The sequence below is a fragment of the Athene cunicularia genome (assembly GCF_003259725.1).
Source record: "Athene cunicularia isolate RWA chromosome 2 unlocalized genomic scaffold, athCun1 chr2_part1, whole genome shotgun sequence".
Classification (NCBI taxonomy): domain Eukaryota; kingdom Metazoa; phylum Chordata; class Aves; order Strigiformes; family Strigidae; genus Athene; species Athene cunicularia.
The window spans coordinates 33,763,034-33,781,125 of record NW_020799095.1 but is presented as its reverse complement, the minus strand read 5'-3'; the positions used below and the strand labels follow the sequence as shown (position 1 = coordinate 33,781,125).

General features: G+C 42.5%; 1 protein-coding gene across 2 annotated transcripts; it reads right to left on the bottom strand.

The window, feature by feature from the left end:
• Window positions 1–262: 262 nt before the first annotated feature.
• On the bottom strand, window positions 263–18,085 carry MSRB2 (methionine sulfoxide reductase B2). 2 transcript variants are annotated; one of them, XM_026843738.1, is made up of 5 exons: window positions 17,961–18,085; window positions 16,850–16,956; window positions 15,758–15,834; window positions 11,678–11,825; window positions 263–400 (listed from the first exon to the last, which is right to left on the bottom strand). In XM_026843738.1, the coding sequence occupies exons 1-5, from the start codon at window positions 18,067–18,069 to the stop codon at window positions 278–280; spliced, it is 564 nt and encodes a 187-aa protein (XP_026699539.1). In that variant the 5' UTR covers window positions 18,070–18,085; the 3' UTR covers window positions 263–277. The 2 variants fall into 2 exon arrangements, with proteins under 2 accessions (XP_026699539.1, XP_026699540.1); XM_026843739.1 differs by lacking the exon at window positions 263–400 and adding an exon at window positions 9,052–10,098.
• Between the last annotated feature and the right edge of the window lie 7 nt (window positions 18,086–18,092).

Sequence of the window (18,092 nt, the reverse complement as noted above, 5' to 3'; positions counted from 1 at the left end):
GTGCCCGCCACGCCGCCAGCCTCACCCGCGGGGCTGGGCAGGCGGTGGCCTGTCCTCTCGGTGAGCCCCCACAGGTGGTGCGGCCTGCCGTGGCCACCCCCTTCCTTTCTGCGGTGCACCAAAACGTGTCAAGCCCCCTCCAAAAAAACAGCCTCACCAAGGCACAGCAATGCCTGAAAGATTGTGATATGACTAAAACAGCCCCGAAAACTGTTTAAATTTGATTTCTTGCTAATTCTGGTTAATAACAGCTCTTCCCATTTGCCGTGCTGCTGCCTCAATGACTGTGGGTTTCTGGCTGCGAACCAGGCTGGTGGATGTTCTTCAGCTCACATTGATTAAGTGTGAAGGCTGGAGCTGGTACCAGATAATGAACACCGAGTCCCGCCGTGAATGACTCCTGTGAAGAGAACAAAAAGGGGGCTTAGCTGGTGCCCCCCTCATCTCGCTGTTCAGAGTGCAGCACCTGTACAACCCTCTCCTCCCCTCGCTCCTTGGCAGTGTGCAGATGAGGACCCGACATCTATACCTTCTTTGAACCTGTTGTAATAGCTGTGAGGATAACCAGGGTTGAGAGCTAGCTCTTCTTGAGTTTATGTGACAAATGAGAGATGTAAGACTGATAGCAATTAGATTGCCACCTGCTATCACTTTACTCCATATCCTGGATTTTTAATTGTTGGCAGGGGGGTCTGTTGGCACATGAATATGTAAGGACTGTCTTAAAAGGCACAGAGTGGTAGGATTGCATCCCAGTCATCACAAGTAGGGCTGCACACTTTTTAGTTCTACCTTCTACTGTGAATTTTGGTCTCATTTTTGAACAGTTTTGTTCTGAGCTGTCTAGAACTTCTGTACTCTATATTTCCACCATGGCTTTATTTATTTATTTATTTATTTATTATTTTTAAATTTATTTTAGCAAATGCAGATGATTTCATTTTAGGCTTGGCCAGCTCTTTCCAATTTGGCTTCCTGACAACCTTCTGCTGTCAAGTGGTCTGCATTCATTTGCATTGTGGCTGATTTTCAGCAGGTCTCTATCTGAGGCCTATTCCTCCTGGCTGTTACCCAGGTGAGCAGTCCTACTGCAGTCAGAGTGATAATAACTGTCAGTAACTGGTACTTCCACAGGTCTGTAGGGTCAGAGCTTGCTTCTTCCCCCTTTGGATAGTGCTAATTTGCTTTCAAGTCACACTTCATCACAAAAAGAGAACGCCAAGAATTTTGAAAGGTTTGCTATCAGGTTCCACAAATTTATATGCTTGGGAGAAACACGTTGATTTTGTTGAGAGACACACAAAATAGACTCTGATTTGCATAAGGAGAGGGGAACTGAATGAGAGGTCGAGGGAAGGGTTCTCATTGACTTCAAAGAGTATTGGATCAGATCCATGCGGAGCATCTGCAACTTCCTTTGATGTACCAGCAAACTGGAGATAACAAGCTTCTCTTCTCCGTACATGCCCTACCTACGGCATTATGTCGAGAATGACTTTGGGACTGGCAATGGCACAAGCCAGTCTTAGAAGAGAAAGTAGGTCCGTATAATCTGTTTGGGAGAAACTGTATTTTCTAGGTGATCGAAGGTTGCAGCAGGTTTGAAAGCAAACGTACCCTAGAGGTCACTGCAGAGCAACCATTTGAGCCACTGTGTTATGAGGAAAAATTGTCAAAATATTCTGGAATATTGAAAGTAGATTTCTTTTTTTCTTAAATGTATCTTGAGGTGACTCTGAGTAGTCACTGTCTGTCCCTCTCCAAAACTCCCCAATCATATGCCATCCCTCCACAGATCAGGATCCCAAAACTGTACCCCGTTACCTTTCTCAGATGGAATGTCACCTCCTTCATGCTACACCCTCCACCTCATATTCCCACCTACTCCCTACACCACACCTTCCATCAGGTCTTCCTTCTGCGGAGTAGCCCAACCTCATCATCCTGTCTGCATCACATCATCCTAGAACCTCCAGGCTGCCCCTGCCCTGGTCCCAACAAATAGTCTAATTTGTCCTTCTCCAGCCAGAAGAATGGGTCTGATAGCAGATAGGTCCCTGCAGCCACTGCGGTGGTTGCAGCAAGCTGGGAAGTCATTCAGCTGTAGTTATCTGTGGAGAGGTGCTTAACAGGCTTAGTTAAATACCATGGCATGGGCAGAGTTGAGGAGTTTTACTGTGTCTCTCTGGAGCAGTTCATCTGCTGTCTCTGTTTTAGGTAATGTTTTTTTATTGCCAATTTCTGCCTATTCTTGCAGCAGGTGTCAAACAAGGAGGTGAAATCTTGCAGAAAAGAAGATAAATTGGCATAGGGGTAATAGAAATAAGAACAGCAACAGGACCCAAAATAATAAGCCATCATAAGCATTTCTACAGCCCTTTTCATCTTTGGATGTCAAACAATTTGCAAGAGCTAAAAAAATTAAGCCTCTCAGCAGTGCTCATACGTCAGAAATATGCAGTTTCTTTCACCTATTGCTTAGCTGCTGTCACCCCTGAATTGGGACAGAGAAGCTGTTCATTGCCCAAGGCAATGACGCCTTGCAATTTAGGGTGTGAGAGGCTAACTCAAACTGTAAGACAAGGCAGCATTTAGAATCTAGAGTTGGCCAGGCCATTGCCTTACAAAAAGAGCCATGGATCTTTAACACCAAGTGGCCAGGCCCTCAGTTTGACGTCTCAGCTGATAAAACAGGAAAGGTGAAAGCAGGGGCAGAACCAATCTTTTAACAGCTGGCTATAGGAGAAGACAAATTTGTAAACTGAAAGAGGGACAAAGGAAAAACATTTACCCCCCGCTTTTAATAGAGATTCATTCATAAAAGTAAAGTGAAGGCTACAAGGTCATAGAAAGTTACATGTGATCCGGTTTTGGGAAATGTCCTTCTTACAGACCAAGCCCAGAGGCAGAGGCTATTTGGGTTATTGCCAAGGAGAAGTGTCATGGAGGCCCTTTTTTTTTCCTTCTCTGGGGGCCTAAGGAAACTCCAGCTAGACATATTGTACATGACAAGGTTTAATGACCTTTGTTCATAATGGACCCAAGCATGAATACCCAAGCGTATTCAGGAGAGGCCCAGGACTAAGAGGTAATGTAAAGCCTGAAATAAGAAGGGAACATTTTCTGGATTGGGAATAGGGTCATTCCTGGGGCATGTGTGAGGGTTCATTTTGCACCTGGTATTCTGACTTACGGTGCGGTCAATTTCCTCAACTCCCCAAGCATGAACACCTGCTTCTAGCTCTGCTCAATTCCTAACCCTTTACAAGGCTTTCTCCTTCAGTAATCCAAGAAAAAGCACAGGCATGCAAGGGCTCTGTCAGAACTGTCCCCAAGAGATTGTCACACCAGGGAGGATTGATTTCAACTCCTCGATTCCTGAGAGCTCACAACTTTTTAGCTGCCGTCCTCTACAGGCTTTCAGCCCACCAGCTGTGTCTTCATCCTTCAGTGTTGACTCCTTCTGGAAAGGAAAACACGAATTCTCGTTGTGTCTCTGACTTCAGCACCTTCCTCTGTGTTGCCTTTGCCTCTTCCCCAACAATTGTGCAAAATACTTTGCCATCCTTTCCTGTTCCTTTCTCCTATCATAAAATTTCTGGATCCAGCTTCTGATCTTCCAAAAATCACACCTGAGCAAGGATGACCTGGCTGTGGTCCACATTTCTACATCCCATACATCAGTAACGTGGCAGGGCAGCACAGTCTTTGTTTCCAGAACTAAGCAGGCTACTTGAGCATCCCTGATGACTTTTTAATTTTCTTTTTCCTGATTTCTGGAAGTCACTTTGTGAATGCTCTCAAACTGAGTGCGCACAGGAGGCAAACTGGATGAGCACAGCTGATGCCTGCTCTGCCAACCTCCCCAGAACCTCTAGGCCAGATCCCCACAGTCACCTCCAGCATGTGTGAGTAGCTGCTGACTCAGATGTGGAGATGCAGGACTGTATGTTTGATCATCTCTCTGACACCAAGAGAAGTGGACTAAGTGTATGGAACGAGGAGGGTTCAGGCACAAGGTGAGGGTGAGTGCAGTCAAGAAAGCCAGAGCCCAGGGGATATTGCAAAGGGATTTCTGAGGAGAAGAGAGGAAGGATACCACACAGCAAAGAAAAAAAACCAAACCAAACCAACAAAAGAGAAGACAGTAAAAGGGAGTGCAATAATGGGCATGAATTTCTCTTTCTTCTGCACTGTGGCAAGCTGCCAATCCCTTCCACACACATTCCTCAGTGCCACTGAAACCAGTCCCCATGGACACACCTGCCTTGAGACAAATTCTTTTAGTCTTGGAAAAAGTCTGGGCACTTCTTCAATAAAGAGCTTTGCTTTTAAACTACTTTGCCTTTGTGAATTTTGGCAGCAGCTCACACTTGGAGAGCTTTTGAGAACCCTTTCTGTAATCAGATTTCCCTGCCCTGCACCGGGGGACTGTGGGCGAGTCACTTCCCACAGCTGTCCTTCAGCTTCCTATTCTGTGACATGTGGCTCACCACTACCTCAAAGGGCTGGGGCTAGGCATCATTTATGTGTAAAGAGCTGTGAAATCCATGAGGTTGACGGGTGCTGAGCATTACACGACATGCTGTGAGGGTAGTGTTACTGCAGCTCATCAATGTAGCAGGAGGTGGGACAGGCACAGGAGTATCGTTAAAACACTTCGCTGCCCAGGGCAAAAAGTCATTAAGTGAATGGAAGAGGAGGCAATTCAGTTGTGTGGTGACAGGACTCATTTCTTCTACACACTAGGGCCATGGTTGAAGACCAGAAAATACAGACATGCTTAGGAGTACTAGCTAAGTCTTCACCTTTCTGTTCAAAATCAGAAAAAAAAAGCAAAACCCAAACTCAGACCTTTTCAGTTCCTTCTCATGCAGACTACCTCTTCAGCAGACTCATACTGGAGATGTTCTAGGGTGGCAAAATCCTACTTTTGCTCTGAGAAAAGTCTCTCTTCTTTTCTTGTTCTGACCAGAATAAGACTGGTTTTTCAACAGTCTAAAAGAGAATTGAAATGCTTTGCAGCATGGTACAACAAAGAAGAGCATCACTACAGTTCTGTGGATATATGGCTAAAATAACGGGCATTACGATTTCTGGTGAAAGGAGCATGAAGCTGCTAGTAATATAAGAGTAACGTGCTCTTTCTTTCCTGTCTTCTCTCTGTGCTCACAAAATAGCCATGCTGCCTCCCAGGCAAAGAAGTTACTGTTAGCAAGCTCTCTTGCATCATTTCTACCTAAAGCTGTCTTGGAACATAAAGAACATTGATTCTTTTTAGACTGCGTGGCAATATGTAACACAGCCAGAGAATACAGTGGCCTAATTCCTAACCAAGCTCAAACCACCTTTGCTCTGAGAAAGAGGTCAAGTATTGCTCTTTACATGCCAAAGTTGCCCTCGTTGGTTTAGCTTTCCTTTTAATACCATAGGTGGGAAAATGTATGCTAATTTTACCTCCTCTCTTGATAATTCATTCCCCTAAACAATCAAGTACCAAAACAAGTTTTAGAAGAAGTAGGGTCTGAAGATCTGGACGCTGTTAGGAGCCCTGCAGAGTCTAATTCTGGCTTGGCTGCAAATCTAATTTGTAGTCTTGAGCAAGTCAATGAAATTCTTCTCATCAAGTCTTCCCTCAGTAAAACTGAGAATAATCACTTGCCTCATAGAGATGCTGCAAAGACAAAGAAAGTCTTTAAATAGTTTAAGATGTTAAAATTTCTTAACAATTATGTAGAAACCTCAATTAGGATTTATAAAAAGGATATTTAAAAACATAATGGAATAAAAAATATCGTCATTGAAACTGTTTAATGAAATAACAATGTTGAAAAACTTCTCAGATGTGAACTATGGAACATAAATCTGCAGTTGCCTGGCAGAGTATATTCAGCTCAGAGAAGCAACTGCTTTTTATTCACTATGGTGGAACAAAGTCAGTGCAGATTCACAAGGAAATTCTTGTAGCCTATGATACTCTTTAATAGTGTCTTCCACCATTATTATTGGCCTTTATTATTCATGATTTTATAACACTTTGGGCCTTTTGCTGGGATCTGTCATAGTGTGGTTGGTACTACAGACATAGAAGATAATGAAGTTCCCTGCAACCAAAGAGCTTGCGGTTAGAGGTCCTGAATGTCCATCAGTTTACATCACATGGGAATGAGACCATAAATGTCCACAGCTCAGTTTATAGACATAAAATTAGTTTGTGTGATCTCATCATCATGGGAGATAAGCTCAAATACATGATGAAATATGTCACATGGATTGCCCTGGAAGATGCGTGAAGCACAAGGTAACAGTGACATCATTATGACTGGTGTAACTGTCAGTCAGAGTACACCAGTCACTTAGATGTGCTCTATGTGCATACTGAGAGATGCAAATTTTGGGAAGGAGTTCAGGAAGAGGCAGGGTAACTAAGTGGCCTTGCAGAGTCTTCAATGGATCTCCTTTTTGGTTTTGGCAGCCCAAGGTAAAGCACAAACATATTTCAAGAAAACTTGGCTTTAAATTTACAAAGGCAGACATTACTGGCAGAGCACAGACCAGTACCATCAGCATGTCTGAGACAAAACACAAGGTGGGATGAAGCCGTGATAGACCTTAAAAGTGAAAAACAGAACTTCAAGCTGGTATATTGAGAATAAAAAGCCAGCAGAGGGAATGGTAAAAACCAAAGACGCAAACAGCTTGCAGATCTTGGCACATCCTCAAAATTGTTAACCTAAGAATAGTAGCGCTTAGCTCAAGAGATAATTAACTCGTACACAAATGAACATGGCTCTTCTCCCCCACCTTGCACTCTAAGACAAACAATAGAAAACAAGTCTGTCAAATATGTCATTTTATAAAGGACTACTGAGGAGTAACCCATTTGATCCATGTCATTTTTCACAAGTGATAATGTAATAAAAAGATGGATGTTAAGAAACTTCTGTCTTATCCCCACCACACTACTTGAGATTGCTGTGCAACAAGTTCCAGCTGCTATCTGATACAGCAGAGAATGTAAGAGAGTCAGATATTGCAAAAAAAAAAAAAAGCATCAGAAGACCTAATTCAAGAAGTTCATACCCATTTCCTCCACTCATTCCTCCCTTACCTATCCCCCTCCCTTTTCCCCTGCTCAATCCTGCATCACTCATTTGTATGGTTGTGTTTTAACAGAAAAGGTACAAACTGCCCACAATGGGGAGAGCTGGGATTGATGAGAGGGCTTATGTTGATTTTGGGTTTTATTCCAAATTGCTAACTGGCTATCTTGCAAAGCAAAATTATTCTCCCTGTTCCTCTACTGATATATACACATGTACATACAGACATCTAAACACTTTCAGATTTACAGTGAAGTGTAAGGGGCAGGAGATTCAATTACCTCTCAGTGTAGCTACTCCAAACTGAGGGATGCACAGCCACACTGAAAGGTGCTGTGCCATTACTCTGATTTTACACGTGGTGAAAGCCAAACATTCCTCTTTTCCCCATTTTCATTTGAATAAGCAGAACAATGTTGCTTAGCTCAGTATCTGGTTTCTCTGGGGCAGTAGAGTTGTGCTTTACGCTGTTTGCTTGCTGACATATCAGTGTAGGACAGGTTAGGTGCTGTCCCTGAAGATATGACTCTCCATATAATTACGTATCTGTAGTTAACACTGCATAAGCTAAACTAGGGCCTTACAGGACTCTTTCCTCAGGTCACCGTGCTGTATGAATGAGGAGGCACCAGCTGGTGCTTAGCCCAAACATCCAGTTGCATAACATGTTTATAGGTGTAAAATAAATGCGCTCTCTGCTCAGGCAAGCTTCCTCTGTCAGTAAGACTGTAATATTATTAGTAACTGTCAGTTACTAACTTGACAGTTCACTAAGAGTTGGTCTCCACCAACCATGTACATCCAAGTGTGGTTTGCACATGTCTGTGCGTGGATACTTGTTTTGTTGGCTCCATGGTCTGTTCTGTTTGTGTGGCATTCAGTATCATCAGAAGGTGTCAGTGAGACCTGGTATCTGTGGGGACAGGCAAGAAACAGGAATTTTGCCAGTTCTCTTCCTACGTTCTGCCATTTGCAGAAATGAGGAGCATTTCAATTTGGTATCCCAGCCAAAAGTCACTGCTTCTGCACCAGCACCTGACTGAACACAGAAGCCCGGCTGGGGACACCTTCTAGTCATGCTCCTTTCTGAGACAACCCTCTCCTGATGGGAAGGGTGAGGAGAGGGGAGAGGGCTGCCTGACTAAAGAATGTGTAAGGGCCAAACCCCCTTTCCAGTAGCTGTGCAATAGATTTTAAGGAAATAAAACCAACATCAGTGAATGAAAGTATATCAGCATAGTGGGGTACATGAATTCAGAACATGCAAGGATGGTGATTTCTGAACAATCTGTGAAGACTCTTGGGAGCTGAGACCTGAGCAGGCTGGGCACGTACATTTTGGTCAGAGGAGGCAGGCAATAGCAATAGGTGATGCAAGGACATCTCTGCACGGCAGAGTATGTTGCAGCACAGACACGGCAAGCAGTGTGCTGTTGCTGTTAACAGACACGTCTGATGACAATGTGACCATCACCACCTATGACACTACATAAAACCAGCAGCAGCGTCTGCTTCATTCGTGCCGCTTCACACCTCTGGTAGCCTTTGAGCCATTCTGGTTTAGGTTGGCTGTAGTGATCGTTGTCTTTGTATGATGCTTTTAAAAATTACAATGTTGTAGAGTTCTTCTGGAGAAAGTACAGGAGAATGAAAAACTGCAGAGCTCCAAGACAGAAGGAGCAAGAGTAAATTCAGTGTAAAAGACGTCCATTTTCTGAAAACATTAAATAGTTTTAAGACTACACTAGTAAATGAACACACCCTTTTTATTACTGAGGCAACCGAAGTGGGGAGAATGGAAACAGCCTGTTATAGGTAAAGCCAAATGAGATGTTGCCTAGTAACTCTCAGCAGGGAAGCATTTAAACCCAGCCAGTTTAGTGAAGCTGATGTTCTGACTCAGAGATTATTTTCTCTGGAAAAAACTGAAAGCAGGAAAGCTCAGCTTAACAAACATACAGTTTATTTTCCTGTTACAGCAAACTGTGGTGACAATACTTGGGAGAATACAGAAGTATTTACAAACTTGTACAAAGAAGAAAAAAACAAGGCATGTTTTAAACAAAAGCATCACCTTACTGAACATGGTTTTTGGTGCTTTTTCCTGCCAAATGCAGTAAATTTCACATTCATCTTTATTTTCAGATTCTTAAATACACAACTGATAACAGAAGTCTAGAGATGTTACACAGATCGTTACATTATTATCATATTATTTCTATAAGAAGAAGTTCCTGGAGCAAACCCTACTTCAGCTCTGCTATTGGACACAGAATTAAAATAACTGATTTAAAAGAAGAAAGACTCTGTGTCTCCACTGGTTCTGTTGACTGGAATCATTTTAATTAGGCCCTCCTTCAGGACTTTGCTTTTATGGGTTCATGAAAAAGTCACTTGGCTTGGCTAAAGGTCTCTCTCACATCAGGGGGAAAAAAAACCCTCAAACCTTATTTGGAGATTGATGTTATTTTCACTCCCTTTAGAAGGATATGATGATTTTACAGAAGTAAAAGCTCTGGCATGATCAGCCATGTACACCTGTATTCCTGGGTGAAGGCAAAGTCAGGTTCAGGAGAGCACTTCATTTCAGCAGCCTCAGTACAGTTAATGATGATAGTTATGCATGTGAACTATTGCATAGATTTTATTTAATTAAAAAAATACAACAAACAGATCAACACTTACATCACACTAACCATGAAAAGGCAGACTGCCAAAGAGTTACCACAAAAATATGTATTTTATCAACACTGATAACAGCTGGAAAGCAAAGCTACAATGGCATAAGTTCTAAAATTTGAGTTCTATATTAAAAGCGTGAGAGTTTTTCACAAGCCTATTATACAAGCAGTGAAAGGATGTTCTGTAAGCCACAGAGATCCACTTCTCACTGACCAGAGCTGGGTTTGAAGTTTAGTGAAACACTGTTGATACAGAACCTCTGCCCAGAAGCTGTGGGACCATCATCAAACACATGGCCTAGATGGGCATCACACTGCAACAGAAATTATGTACCATTATTACCATTGCAATTATGGACCAACATTATGCTGGTACCTACTGTGCTATCCTGAATTAAGAAACCTGTATGATAAATTCACTGTTGTGTGGGTCGGGGAGCCTTGGGAAGGGACAAGAAATACATCCTGAAGTAATCACCTCTGGCCAGTGCGCGAGTATCTGCCCCCAAACAGGGAGATTGCAGAAGAGGAAGTCAAAAGGTACTAATGCCAGAAAGAATAGGAAATAAATGGGAGGATTGAGACATCTCAATATATAATGAAAATTTCAGTTAAATGAGACAGTCCCTGTAGGTCCTTCTCACCATAGGTCAGCTGAGGATTTCCCCTGCAAAATTACTGATGGGAAAAAATTATACTCAGAATAGTTATCAGTGGGTCATTATAAAATTGGAGGGTTTTGAACTCTAACAGCAAATGCTTGTCACATTTGCAGATAATACCTAATCCTGCAAGCACACTGGAGGGCAGTATTAGCAGAGACAGACAGACAGACAGACACACACACACACACCCCCACCCCCCACACCCACACCCCCAAGATGCAATTCATTAAACTCGACTGCATACTTTTATACCTTACCAAAAGTAATAAACAGCACGGATTTAGGGTTGGGAAGAAATGGTTAGGGGTGGTAGTTCTTTAGAAAAGGACCTGGGCATTATAGCAGGTCCCCCCCAAAAATATGGGTCATGGGCTGTGGAAAGGCAAAGGTGTAAGGACAGGAACACTATCTATAATGTACCTAAACAGCCTCTAATCTCTGATGCAGGCTAGGCCCAGCTGCAGTGCTAGGTCCAGCTTTGCACTGTCCTTCAAGAAGGAAAAGGATCAATTGGAAGGAGTGCAAAATAGAGCAACAAGATGATCAGTGCTCTAATAAACACTGCATAAAAAGGAACAGTTGAAGGAACTGGACCTTTCTGGTCTAGAAAAGAGATGATTGAGGGAGTCAGAATAGCTACACAAAATAGAAGGGTGGCTTCTGTGAAATAAGAGAACTCATAGAAGACAGCTGTGAAGATGCAGGGCACCACTAACACCTTGCTGGGCAAACAGCAACTGCTGCAAAGAAAGATCAGTGTTTTCCCCAGTGTCTAACCAACAGTAGGAACTCATTACTTAGTAAGGCTGTGGACTCTCCATTGCTGGATATTTAAAGAACAGATTCACAAACATTTAGCAGGACTGAATTAGGAAGGACTGCCCCTGTGATGGACCAAATGCGTGGACTAAATCTCAGAGTCTCTTCTACTGTCTTGTCACATCCTGCAGTACACCTGATGTCCTCTGAATAAATTTTCTGTCTAAACTCCAGCCCTTGGCTATACTTACACAACTACTCTCCTCAGTCACATTATTTTCTTCACCCCAAACCAACTACCTATATTTGATATTTCAAACCCTACTTATGTGTTTCATATCAAGAAGTGAGACAGAATAGTTCCAGTGATACCATAATTCTCACTGCTGTATTTAGGTAGATTCATTCATGAGCACAAAGAAAACTTAGTTGTTAAGATCTTTGGGTATCACCTTCAAAATAAACATACCTGTTTGCAGACGACTTCAGTTGTAGTTGATTCCAACGAGTTATCTTGTCGTCTCATGATATTGGTATTACTTTCATCTCTGCCACAAGTACCATAAGCCTCAGAAAACGACGGCCATCCAGTCCCAGAGTTGTACTTCTTTTCTGAGCTATAGTGGAAACCAGATCTTGTTAATTAATAACAGAGATGTTACAAAAGCGTCTGGTTTTAATAAGAACATTGGCTTTTTTCCTCATCCCTGTCTTGTTCTACTATTAATAATATTTGGCACAGTAAAAGTTTTCTCACTGGCATCAAACTGTGCTGGAAGCTCTTTTCCAAAGGGAATTCTCAATCAGCCCACAACAGGAGCTTTTGCCTCACCATTTTTATTTCACTGACAGGTTGGCATTTTATAAATCTTGAAAAAAGGTTTTCCCAACAACTGAGCACATTGTTTAGCTGAATTACACCTGCAAAGTTGCAGTTTGAAGCTTGGTCCAACGCAGCACAACCTCAGAGAAGAGAGTTTACAAGAAGAAACAAAGTATGGAAAATGGCTGGGTTGCCCCACTGGATCAGGCTCATGTCTGATGATGGATTCGGCTTGCAGTCAGCCATTAAACCGGTTTGGAAAATCAAACAGAGCCTTACTCAAACCATCAATCAATCAATGACAAATCCTCACAGCACAAAGATCTATTTTTCCCAAGAGATAATCGCAGCCATCAGAAACAGTACTACAGACTCTCAGCTTGTGGGTGCCTCCTGTTAAGATCCAAGATTACCAACCCTGTTTAGTGTCATATTAAAACCTAGAGTGTATTGGAAAACATGATCAGAAAATATTTTGGGGATTTAGCATACAGAAATGAGATAATCCCTCCTATTTAAAGTTGTGCAAGCTTTGATAGCAAGAAGTACTTTCGTGTAGTGAAAAGTGACCTAGTGTGAATTAGAGCGAGAAACGAAGACAGACTCAGGTACTACTAGGATAAGCGGTACGGAGACCCACCACAATCATTTCCTCACGATTTCCCATGTTTTAGCCCAGTCTCACAAACCCAATGCTCTTGCTGGCATCTAGTGGTGGATGGAGACACCAACACCACCAGCAGCTTTTCTGTGATCAAGGAGATCAGTCCATTAATCAATACAAAATTCAAAGCAAAATATCTAGTATATATCATGTATGTTTTGGTAGAATATTAATACAGTGGAGAAAAACCTGAAAATCTTATTTGTATGGCCTTTTAGAAAGACAAGACAAACAAGCTGGGCAAAAAGCTTAAAAAATCCAACCTAAAGAACAGCTTCAGCATGTGTTTTATAATTAACTGTACAGGGCTGTCTTTGAGCAATGCAACTGTGGAAATAAAAGAGGATTTACAAACACAGAATGACCAAAGGCTAGGTTTTGTGCGGGCTGTTGCTCAGTTCTTTACACCAATCCGCAAAGACCCGTGAGGAATGCTCTCCTACCTCCTCCCCTCCATAACACTGGGAAGAAACAGGACGCAGCACAGAAGCAGGCTGCACGGAAGCAATTGCAGTTTGCAGACTCTGCATTTCTACGAGAAGGTATTTAGGGCTCCAGGCCTATTTCTTTCCAGCCAAAGAGGGCTCCCTGCCTTCCCTGCTACAAAACCACACAAACATTGTGCCTACCAGCCAGAGTCCCAGAAAATAACCTGGGGGAACACAAATGCCCATACATGACTTCTGAATTTCCCTGACATATACCTGTGCTGTTTCTTTTTTATTTTCAAAAGATTTCATTCAGAACTCTTCATTTTTTGTCACAGGGATTCTTCTGCTTATTCATAAGTAGATACGAGGATCCTCTCTGAAACCCTGTAGAGTCAAGGAAGGTTGTTAATGCTGTGTGGGTTTTGCATCTGACCCTGACTGACTCCATCCCTTACATGCCACTCACAATACTTAAGTTTATTGTAGATGTTTTCCACTGCTAAAGGATCAATCTTTTGAGCTGTTAAACTAGCTCTCAACAGAAATGGCCTCTGTGTGGTTTTACTAACAGTAATATTACTTATTATCCCTAATAGAAACATTTTAGTACCCAAAAATATTGCTGTTCAAGATCATATTTGTCCTTTGAAGTATTTCACCACTTAATTTATGGATAAATGGACTTTCCCTAAACATATGCATTAGATTAGCCTTCGACACACCATTCCTCCAGCACATGTCATTTACTTTGATCCCTATTTCAGTCGTCCTGGATGGAATCCAGATAATTCTAAAAAGTGCTTTTTGCTGTATGGATCTCAGCTGTAGGTTTATGGTTCGCTGAAGGTTTGAGATTTCATTAAAGCACCACAATTTGCTATCTATAACGGTTAGGGGTTTGTTCCATGTATTTCCAACTCTTTCAAATTACTATTTGGTAACAGAAGGTAATAAACTCTAGTATAATTGTATACATGCATGTATACTTTGAAAGAAAGGAGGAAATGCTTCATGTTTACCTGTAGTTAATGATCTAATGCATTTGAAAAAGAAAGAACATTTTTAATGCACTAGGAAAAAAAAAAAATGAATCTCCTATCACATACCATTTTTTCCTGGCATTGTCAGTGTCCTCCAAAACATAATGCATTCATGGAAAATGTATTTTCAGACCATTGTGCACATTCAATAATTTTCAGTTTTCTTAAAAAGCTTCTGTAAATTTGGGGGGTTTTTATATCCCTGAATCAGTCTGTAAGGCTCAGCATTATTTTATGCTTTAAAATAAAGTATCTGTATTCTCTCAGAGCTGGATACTGCAAAAAGCAGCATAACTGTTTGGTTATATTGTTGTTTTGTTATTAGTTTAGCAGCAGAAGCAACTCTCTTCATGTTGGCTTGTCAATATCTATTGTTTAATATAAAGGATGCCTAAATTCAAGGAATATTTAAAGGAATTGAAGGAACTCTTCCACACTTCAGTAATTTAAAATTTCTCTCATTTATCTGAATTTTCCAGAGGTATATTTAGGTTTTGTATTTGTCTTCAGAATGTTCTGCAATGCTGCACTAAATAAATTTATTTAAGTATTTATTAGTATTTATTAGCAAACTTCTACAGAAGAGGATATATTTAAGCACAACAATAGTTTTCCGTACTTGACCGAAGAAAAACTAACTGTTCACAATTATCAGCCTCCAATTTTACCATTTAATTGCTTAGTTTAGGTATATTTTTAAATACATAATTCCCCTCTTCTTACTATCCAGACCCCTTGTTCCTCAGCTTCCCATTTGAAGTTCTGATCTGTGAAGCATCCTTTAAAATCTTCACAAAAATGGGCATATCAGCTGTATTCCACTGAACTGTCAGTTGAGAATAAAAAAGGGCTATTTTCTAGGTCAAAAATATGAGGAACTGTCTTTCCTGGTTCAGTTACAGAGAACAGAACACCCTTTGCACATCCTACTCCGAGGCACTCTATTTCCTTTTTACTTAGACTTTAATGAAGTTGCAAAATACATAGTATTGTAAAGAGCACAGAGGTTAATAGCACAGTCGTTCACAGTCAGGTTTTAAAAAGTAGATGAAACCAAAAAAGTAAAAATAGTGGAATTTAATTTAGGAAACAAGAAGGGGGTGGGGGTGAAGAGGAGGTTTCAGCTCCAGTACGAGGGACCCAGCAGTAGGAACATAACAACAGGTAGACTAAGGGAGACCAAAGGTCTCTCAAGCCCAGTAGCATGAGTGGCAAAATGTGATTATGGAAAAGCACAAGAACAGAGCAAACATACAGTGATACTCACGCATAAATACACGTATTTTGTGGCAGCTTGCGGCTTAGGGTCCTCTTAAATAGAGAATTGTTATCAACCAAAAAGGACAGTGTGTGTGGCAGGAGAAAAAGGCAGGCCCTGAGGTAGCGACTACTGTCTGCTGGCCACTGGAGACACTCATATGCTCAAGAAAAGGTATTCACCACAGGTATTCTGAAAATCTTATACACAGCACTCTGGCACCAAAGGATTGTTCTTCTGACTTACACTTTCCATTCCTCTCACGAAAAGACACTGCCCCTCCTGCCATTGTTAGGACATGATAAGGATGCTATGAAATCTAAAGGATGTTACCTGAACAATGGAGCATTGCAGCACACACAGTAGTATATTCCCGATTCTGTGTTGTTCAGATAGATCCCACTAAATGGCTTTTAAAAAAGGAAGAAAAAAAGAGAAGTTAATAATGCGGGTCTTTAAAAGCTCACCATCTGGAACAAGCATGCAGGAATCAGATTCAAAACAGAAGAAAAACCATAAAAAGAAGGCTTCACAGGGGGGCTTTGAAGAACAAACATTAGCAGCCTAAAGAAATGAAGGGGAAGATGCCTTTGGATTAATAGTGAAGACTACCCCCTGCCCCCAGAAATTTCGAGACTAGTCAGATGCATAAATCATCCAGGTACCAGGGCCAGAGTCATGACCTCCAAGGAACTTGTGAAATGTGCAGGATCCCAAAGACCAGGGCTCTGCTGTGGAGTGCCACAACTTCAAAGTGGATCTACAAAGGGACTCTCCTCTTCCCTGCATGGTCTGGAATCGGGATCCTTATTTTACAGATAAGGATTTGGGCACGGTTCACATGATTTAATCCCACAGTACATGCTCCGTGCGCGCAGAAGCCCTGACTCTGGGCTAGGGACACTGACTCTCCACCCACAACGCTACATGGCCTCCATCACATTAGGAAGCAAAGCATGGGAACAAGGTGGGTGGGTGATGTGGCACATGAGGGACAACCCAGCTCCTGAATGGAGTGCTATGCACAAGATTTCCATGGCTAATCTACATATGGTCAAAAAAAGAAGACTACAGGACAAAAATATGATCTTCACTCTCCCCTCTGGAGAGGCCTCCATTACTGCCATACAGACAGCTGAGCTGGCAGCAAGTACCCCTGGAAAAAAAAAAAAAAAAAAAAAAAAAAAAAAAAAAAAAAAAAAGAAAAAAAAAAAAGAATGCAGAATGTTTTTTCATCTGCAAACCAGCCTGGGTCAGAACAAAATCAACCCAGTCTGGTATGTTGAGTCTAACTTTCATCCACAGGAAGGCAGAGGAAAACCTGTGAAGCAACTGAGTGGTGACAGCTCCCCAAAGCAGGTTTTTCTGTGCCCAGCAGACAGAGGAGGTGACTTAACCTTGGACAGAATTAGTGCTTTTGCTTACCGGTTCAGTTCCTTTTTCTCTTGTAACATAGAATTGCTCTGGAGTCAATTTTTTTTTCCAGTCTGTAGTAACAGTTGCTTCAGCTTGTTTCGTCAGAGAGCTCGTGTCTTCAATTAGATACAGAAAGATAATCTGTATTATTTTAAACACCATTTTAATTTAGACTGTTGATGTTTTCTGTCATCATCTCAATTCTCCCAAAGTTTCTGTGGGTACAGACAGAGCACATAGGGCAGTTCAGGGACATAAAAGCAGGGGCGAGTGCAGGACCTGGCATCTGCTTTCCATTCTGTGTGCTACGTGCAGAGAGCAGCTCCAGCACACCACTTGGGAAGGCTCTGAAAGGGAACGGGCACCTACGACCAGAGGAACCATCCACCCTCCCAGCGCAGAAACTGCTGGTCTGCTGGGGCTCCTTCCTCATCCCTGGGTATCACTGAAAGGTTTGGCAGTTTGCCTCTTGGAAACACTCAGAAACCAGAACTAATGCTCATTTATGAGCTATTTAAGACTAGCAACTTCCACAGGCCTCAGTGAAAAGCAATGCGGAGAAGGAGTACTGGAAGAAAGCAACACCTACAGCCCAAGAGAAATGGGGCCATAGTTGAGGGACACACAACAGGAGAGCAGGAGTCACCCATCATGGTGCAAACCTCCAGCAAACACCTCTGTGTGTGTACACACACCATGCAGAACATTTGTGGTGGTATGGGATTGGCATAGAATTAATAGATTGGCTGAAAAACAGTAAGTAAAACAGTTTCATTCCTTCCTAATCGAGAAGTCTGAGGTGGGGAACTCTCTCCATGCTTATCTCCCATCAGCATAAAATCCTTGAAAAAAAAATCAGCTCCTGAGGGATGAATGCTTTCCTGGACTCATGTCTTGCGATGCAGAGGGAAATCGGAGGAAAAAAAAGTATTACAGTTTAGCTATAATTACAGTTTAGCTATAAAACCCTATAGTTCAGCCTGCCCATTCACGAGCAATACCCGCAGCAATCTGACAGCCCTTGCCAACCGGCTAGAGGACCCGGGGGACGGGGCTGCCCTCCCCTGGAAGGGCGGCTCCTGCCCTGTCCCCCCGCTCCCAGGCTCCGGGCAGGGGGTACCTGTGCCACCGCCGGCCCAGCCGGTGCTGGAGCGCCTCGGCGGGGAGTGCAGGAGGAGGAGGAGGCGGCGGCGGCTCCCGAACGTCCTCCGGAACAGACGGGCCGCCATTTCGGCGGGGCGGGACCGGGGCC

Excerpts from the sequence above, each read along its gene's own strand:
- MSRB2 (XM_026843738.1), bottom strand. The coding sequence starts at position 18,069 with ATGGCGGCCCGTCTGTTCCGGAGGACGTTCGGGAGCCGCCGCCGCCTC. Across the intron at positions 16,957-17,960 it reads CTGGGCCGGCGGTGGCACAG|ACACGAGCTCTCTGACGAAA; the intron begins GTACCCCCTGCC and ends ATCTAATTGAAG. Across the intron at positions 401-11,677 it reads CTGAAGTCGTCTGCAAACAG|GAGTCATTCACGGCGGGACT; the intron begins GTATGTTTATTT and ends TTCTCTTCACAG.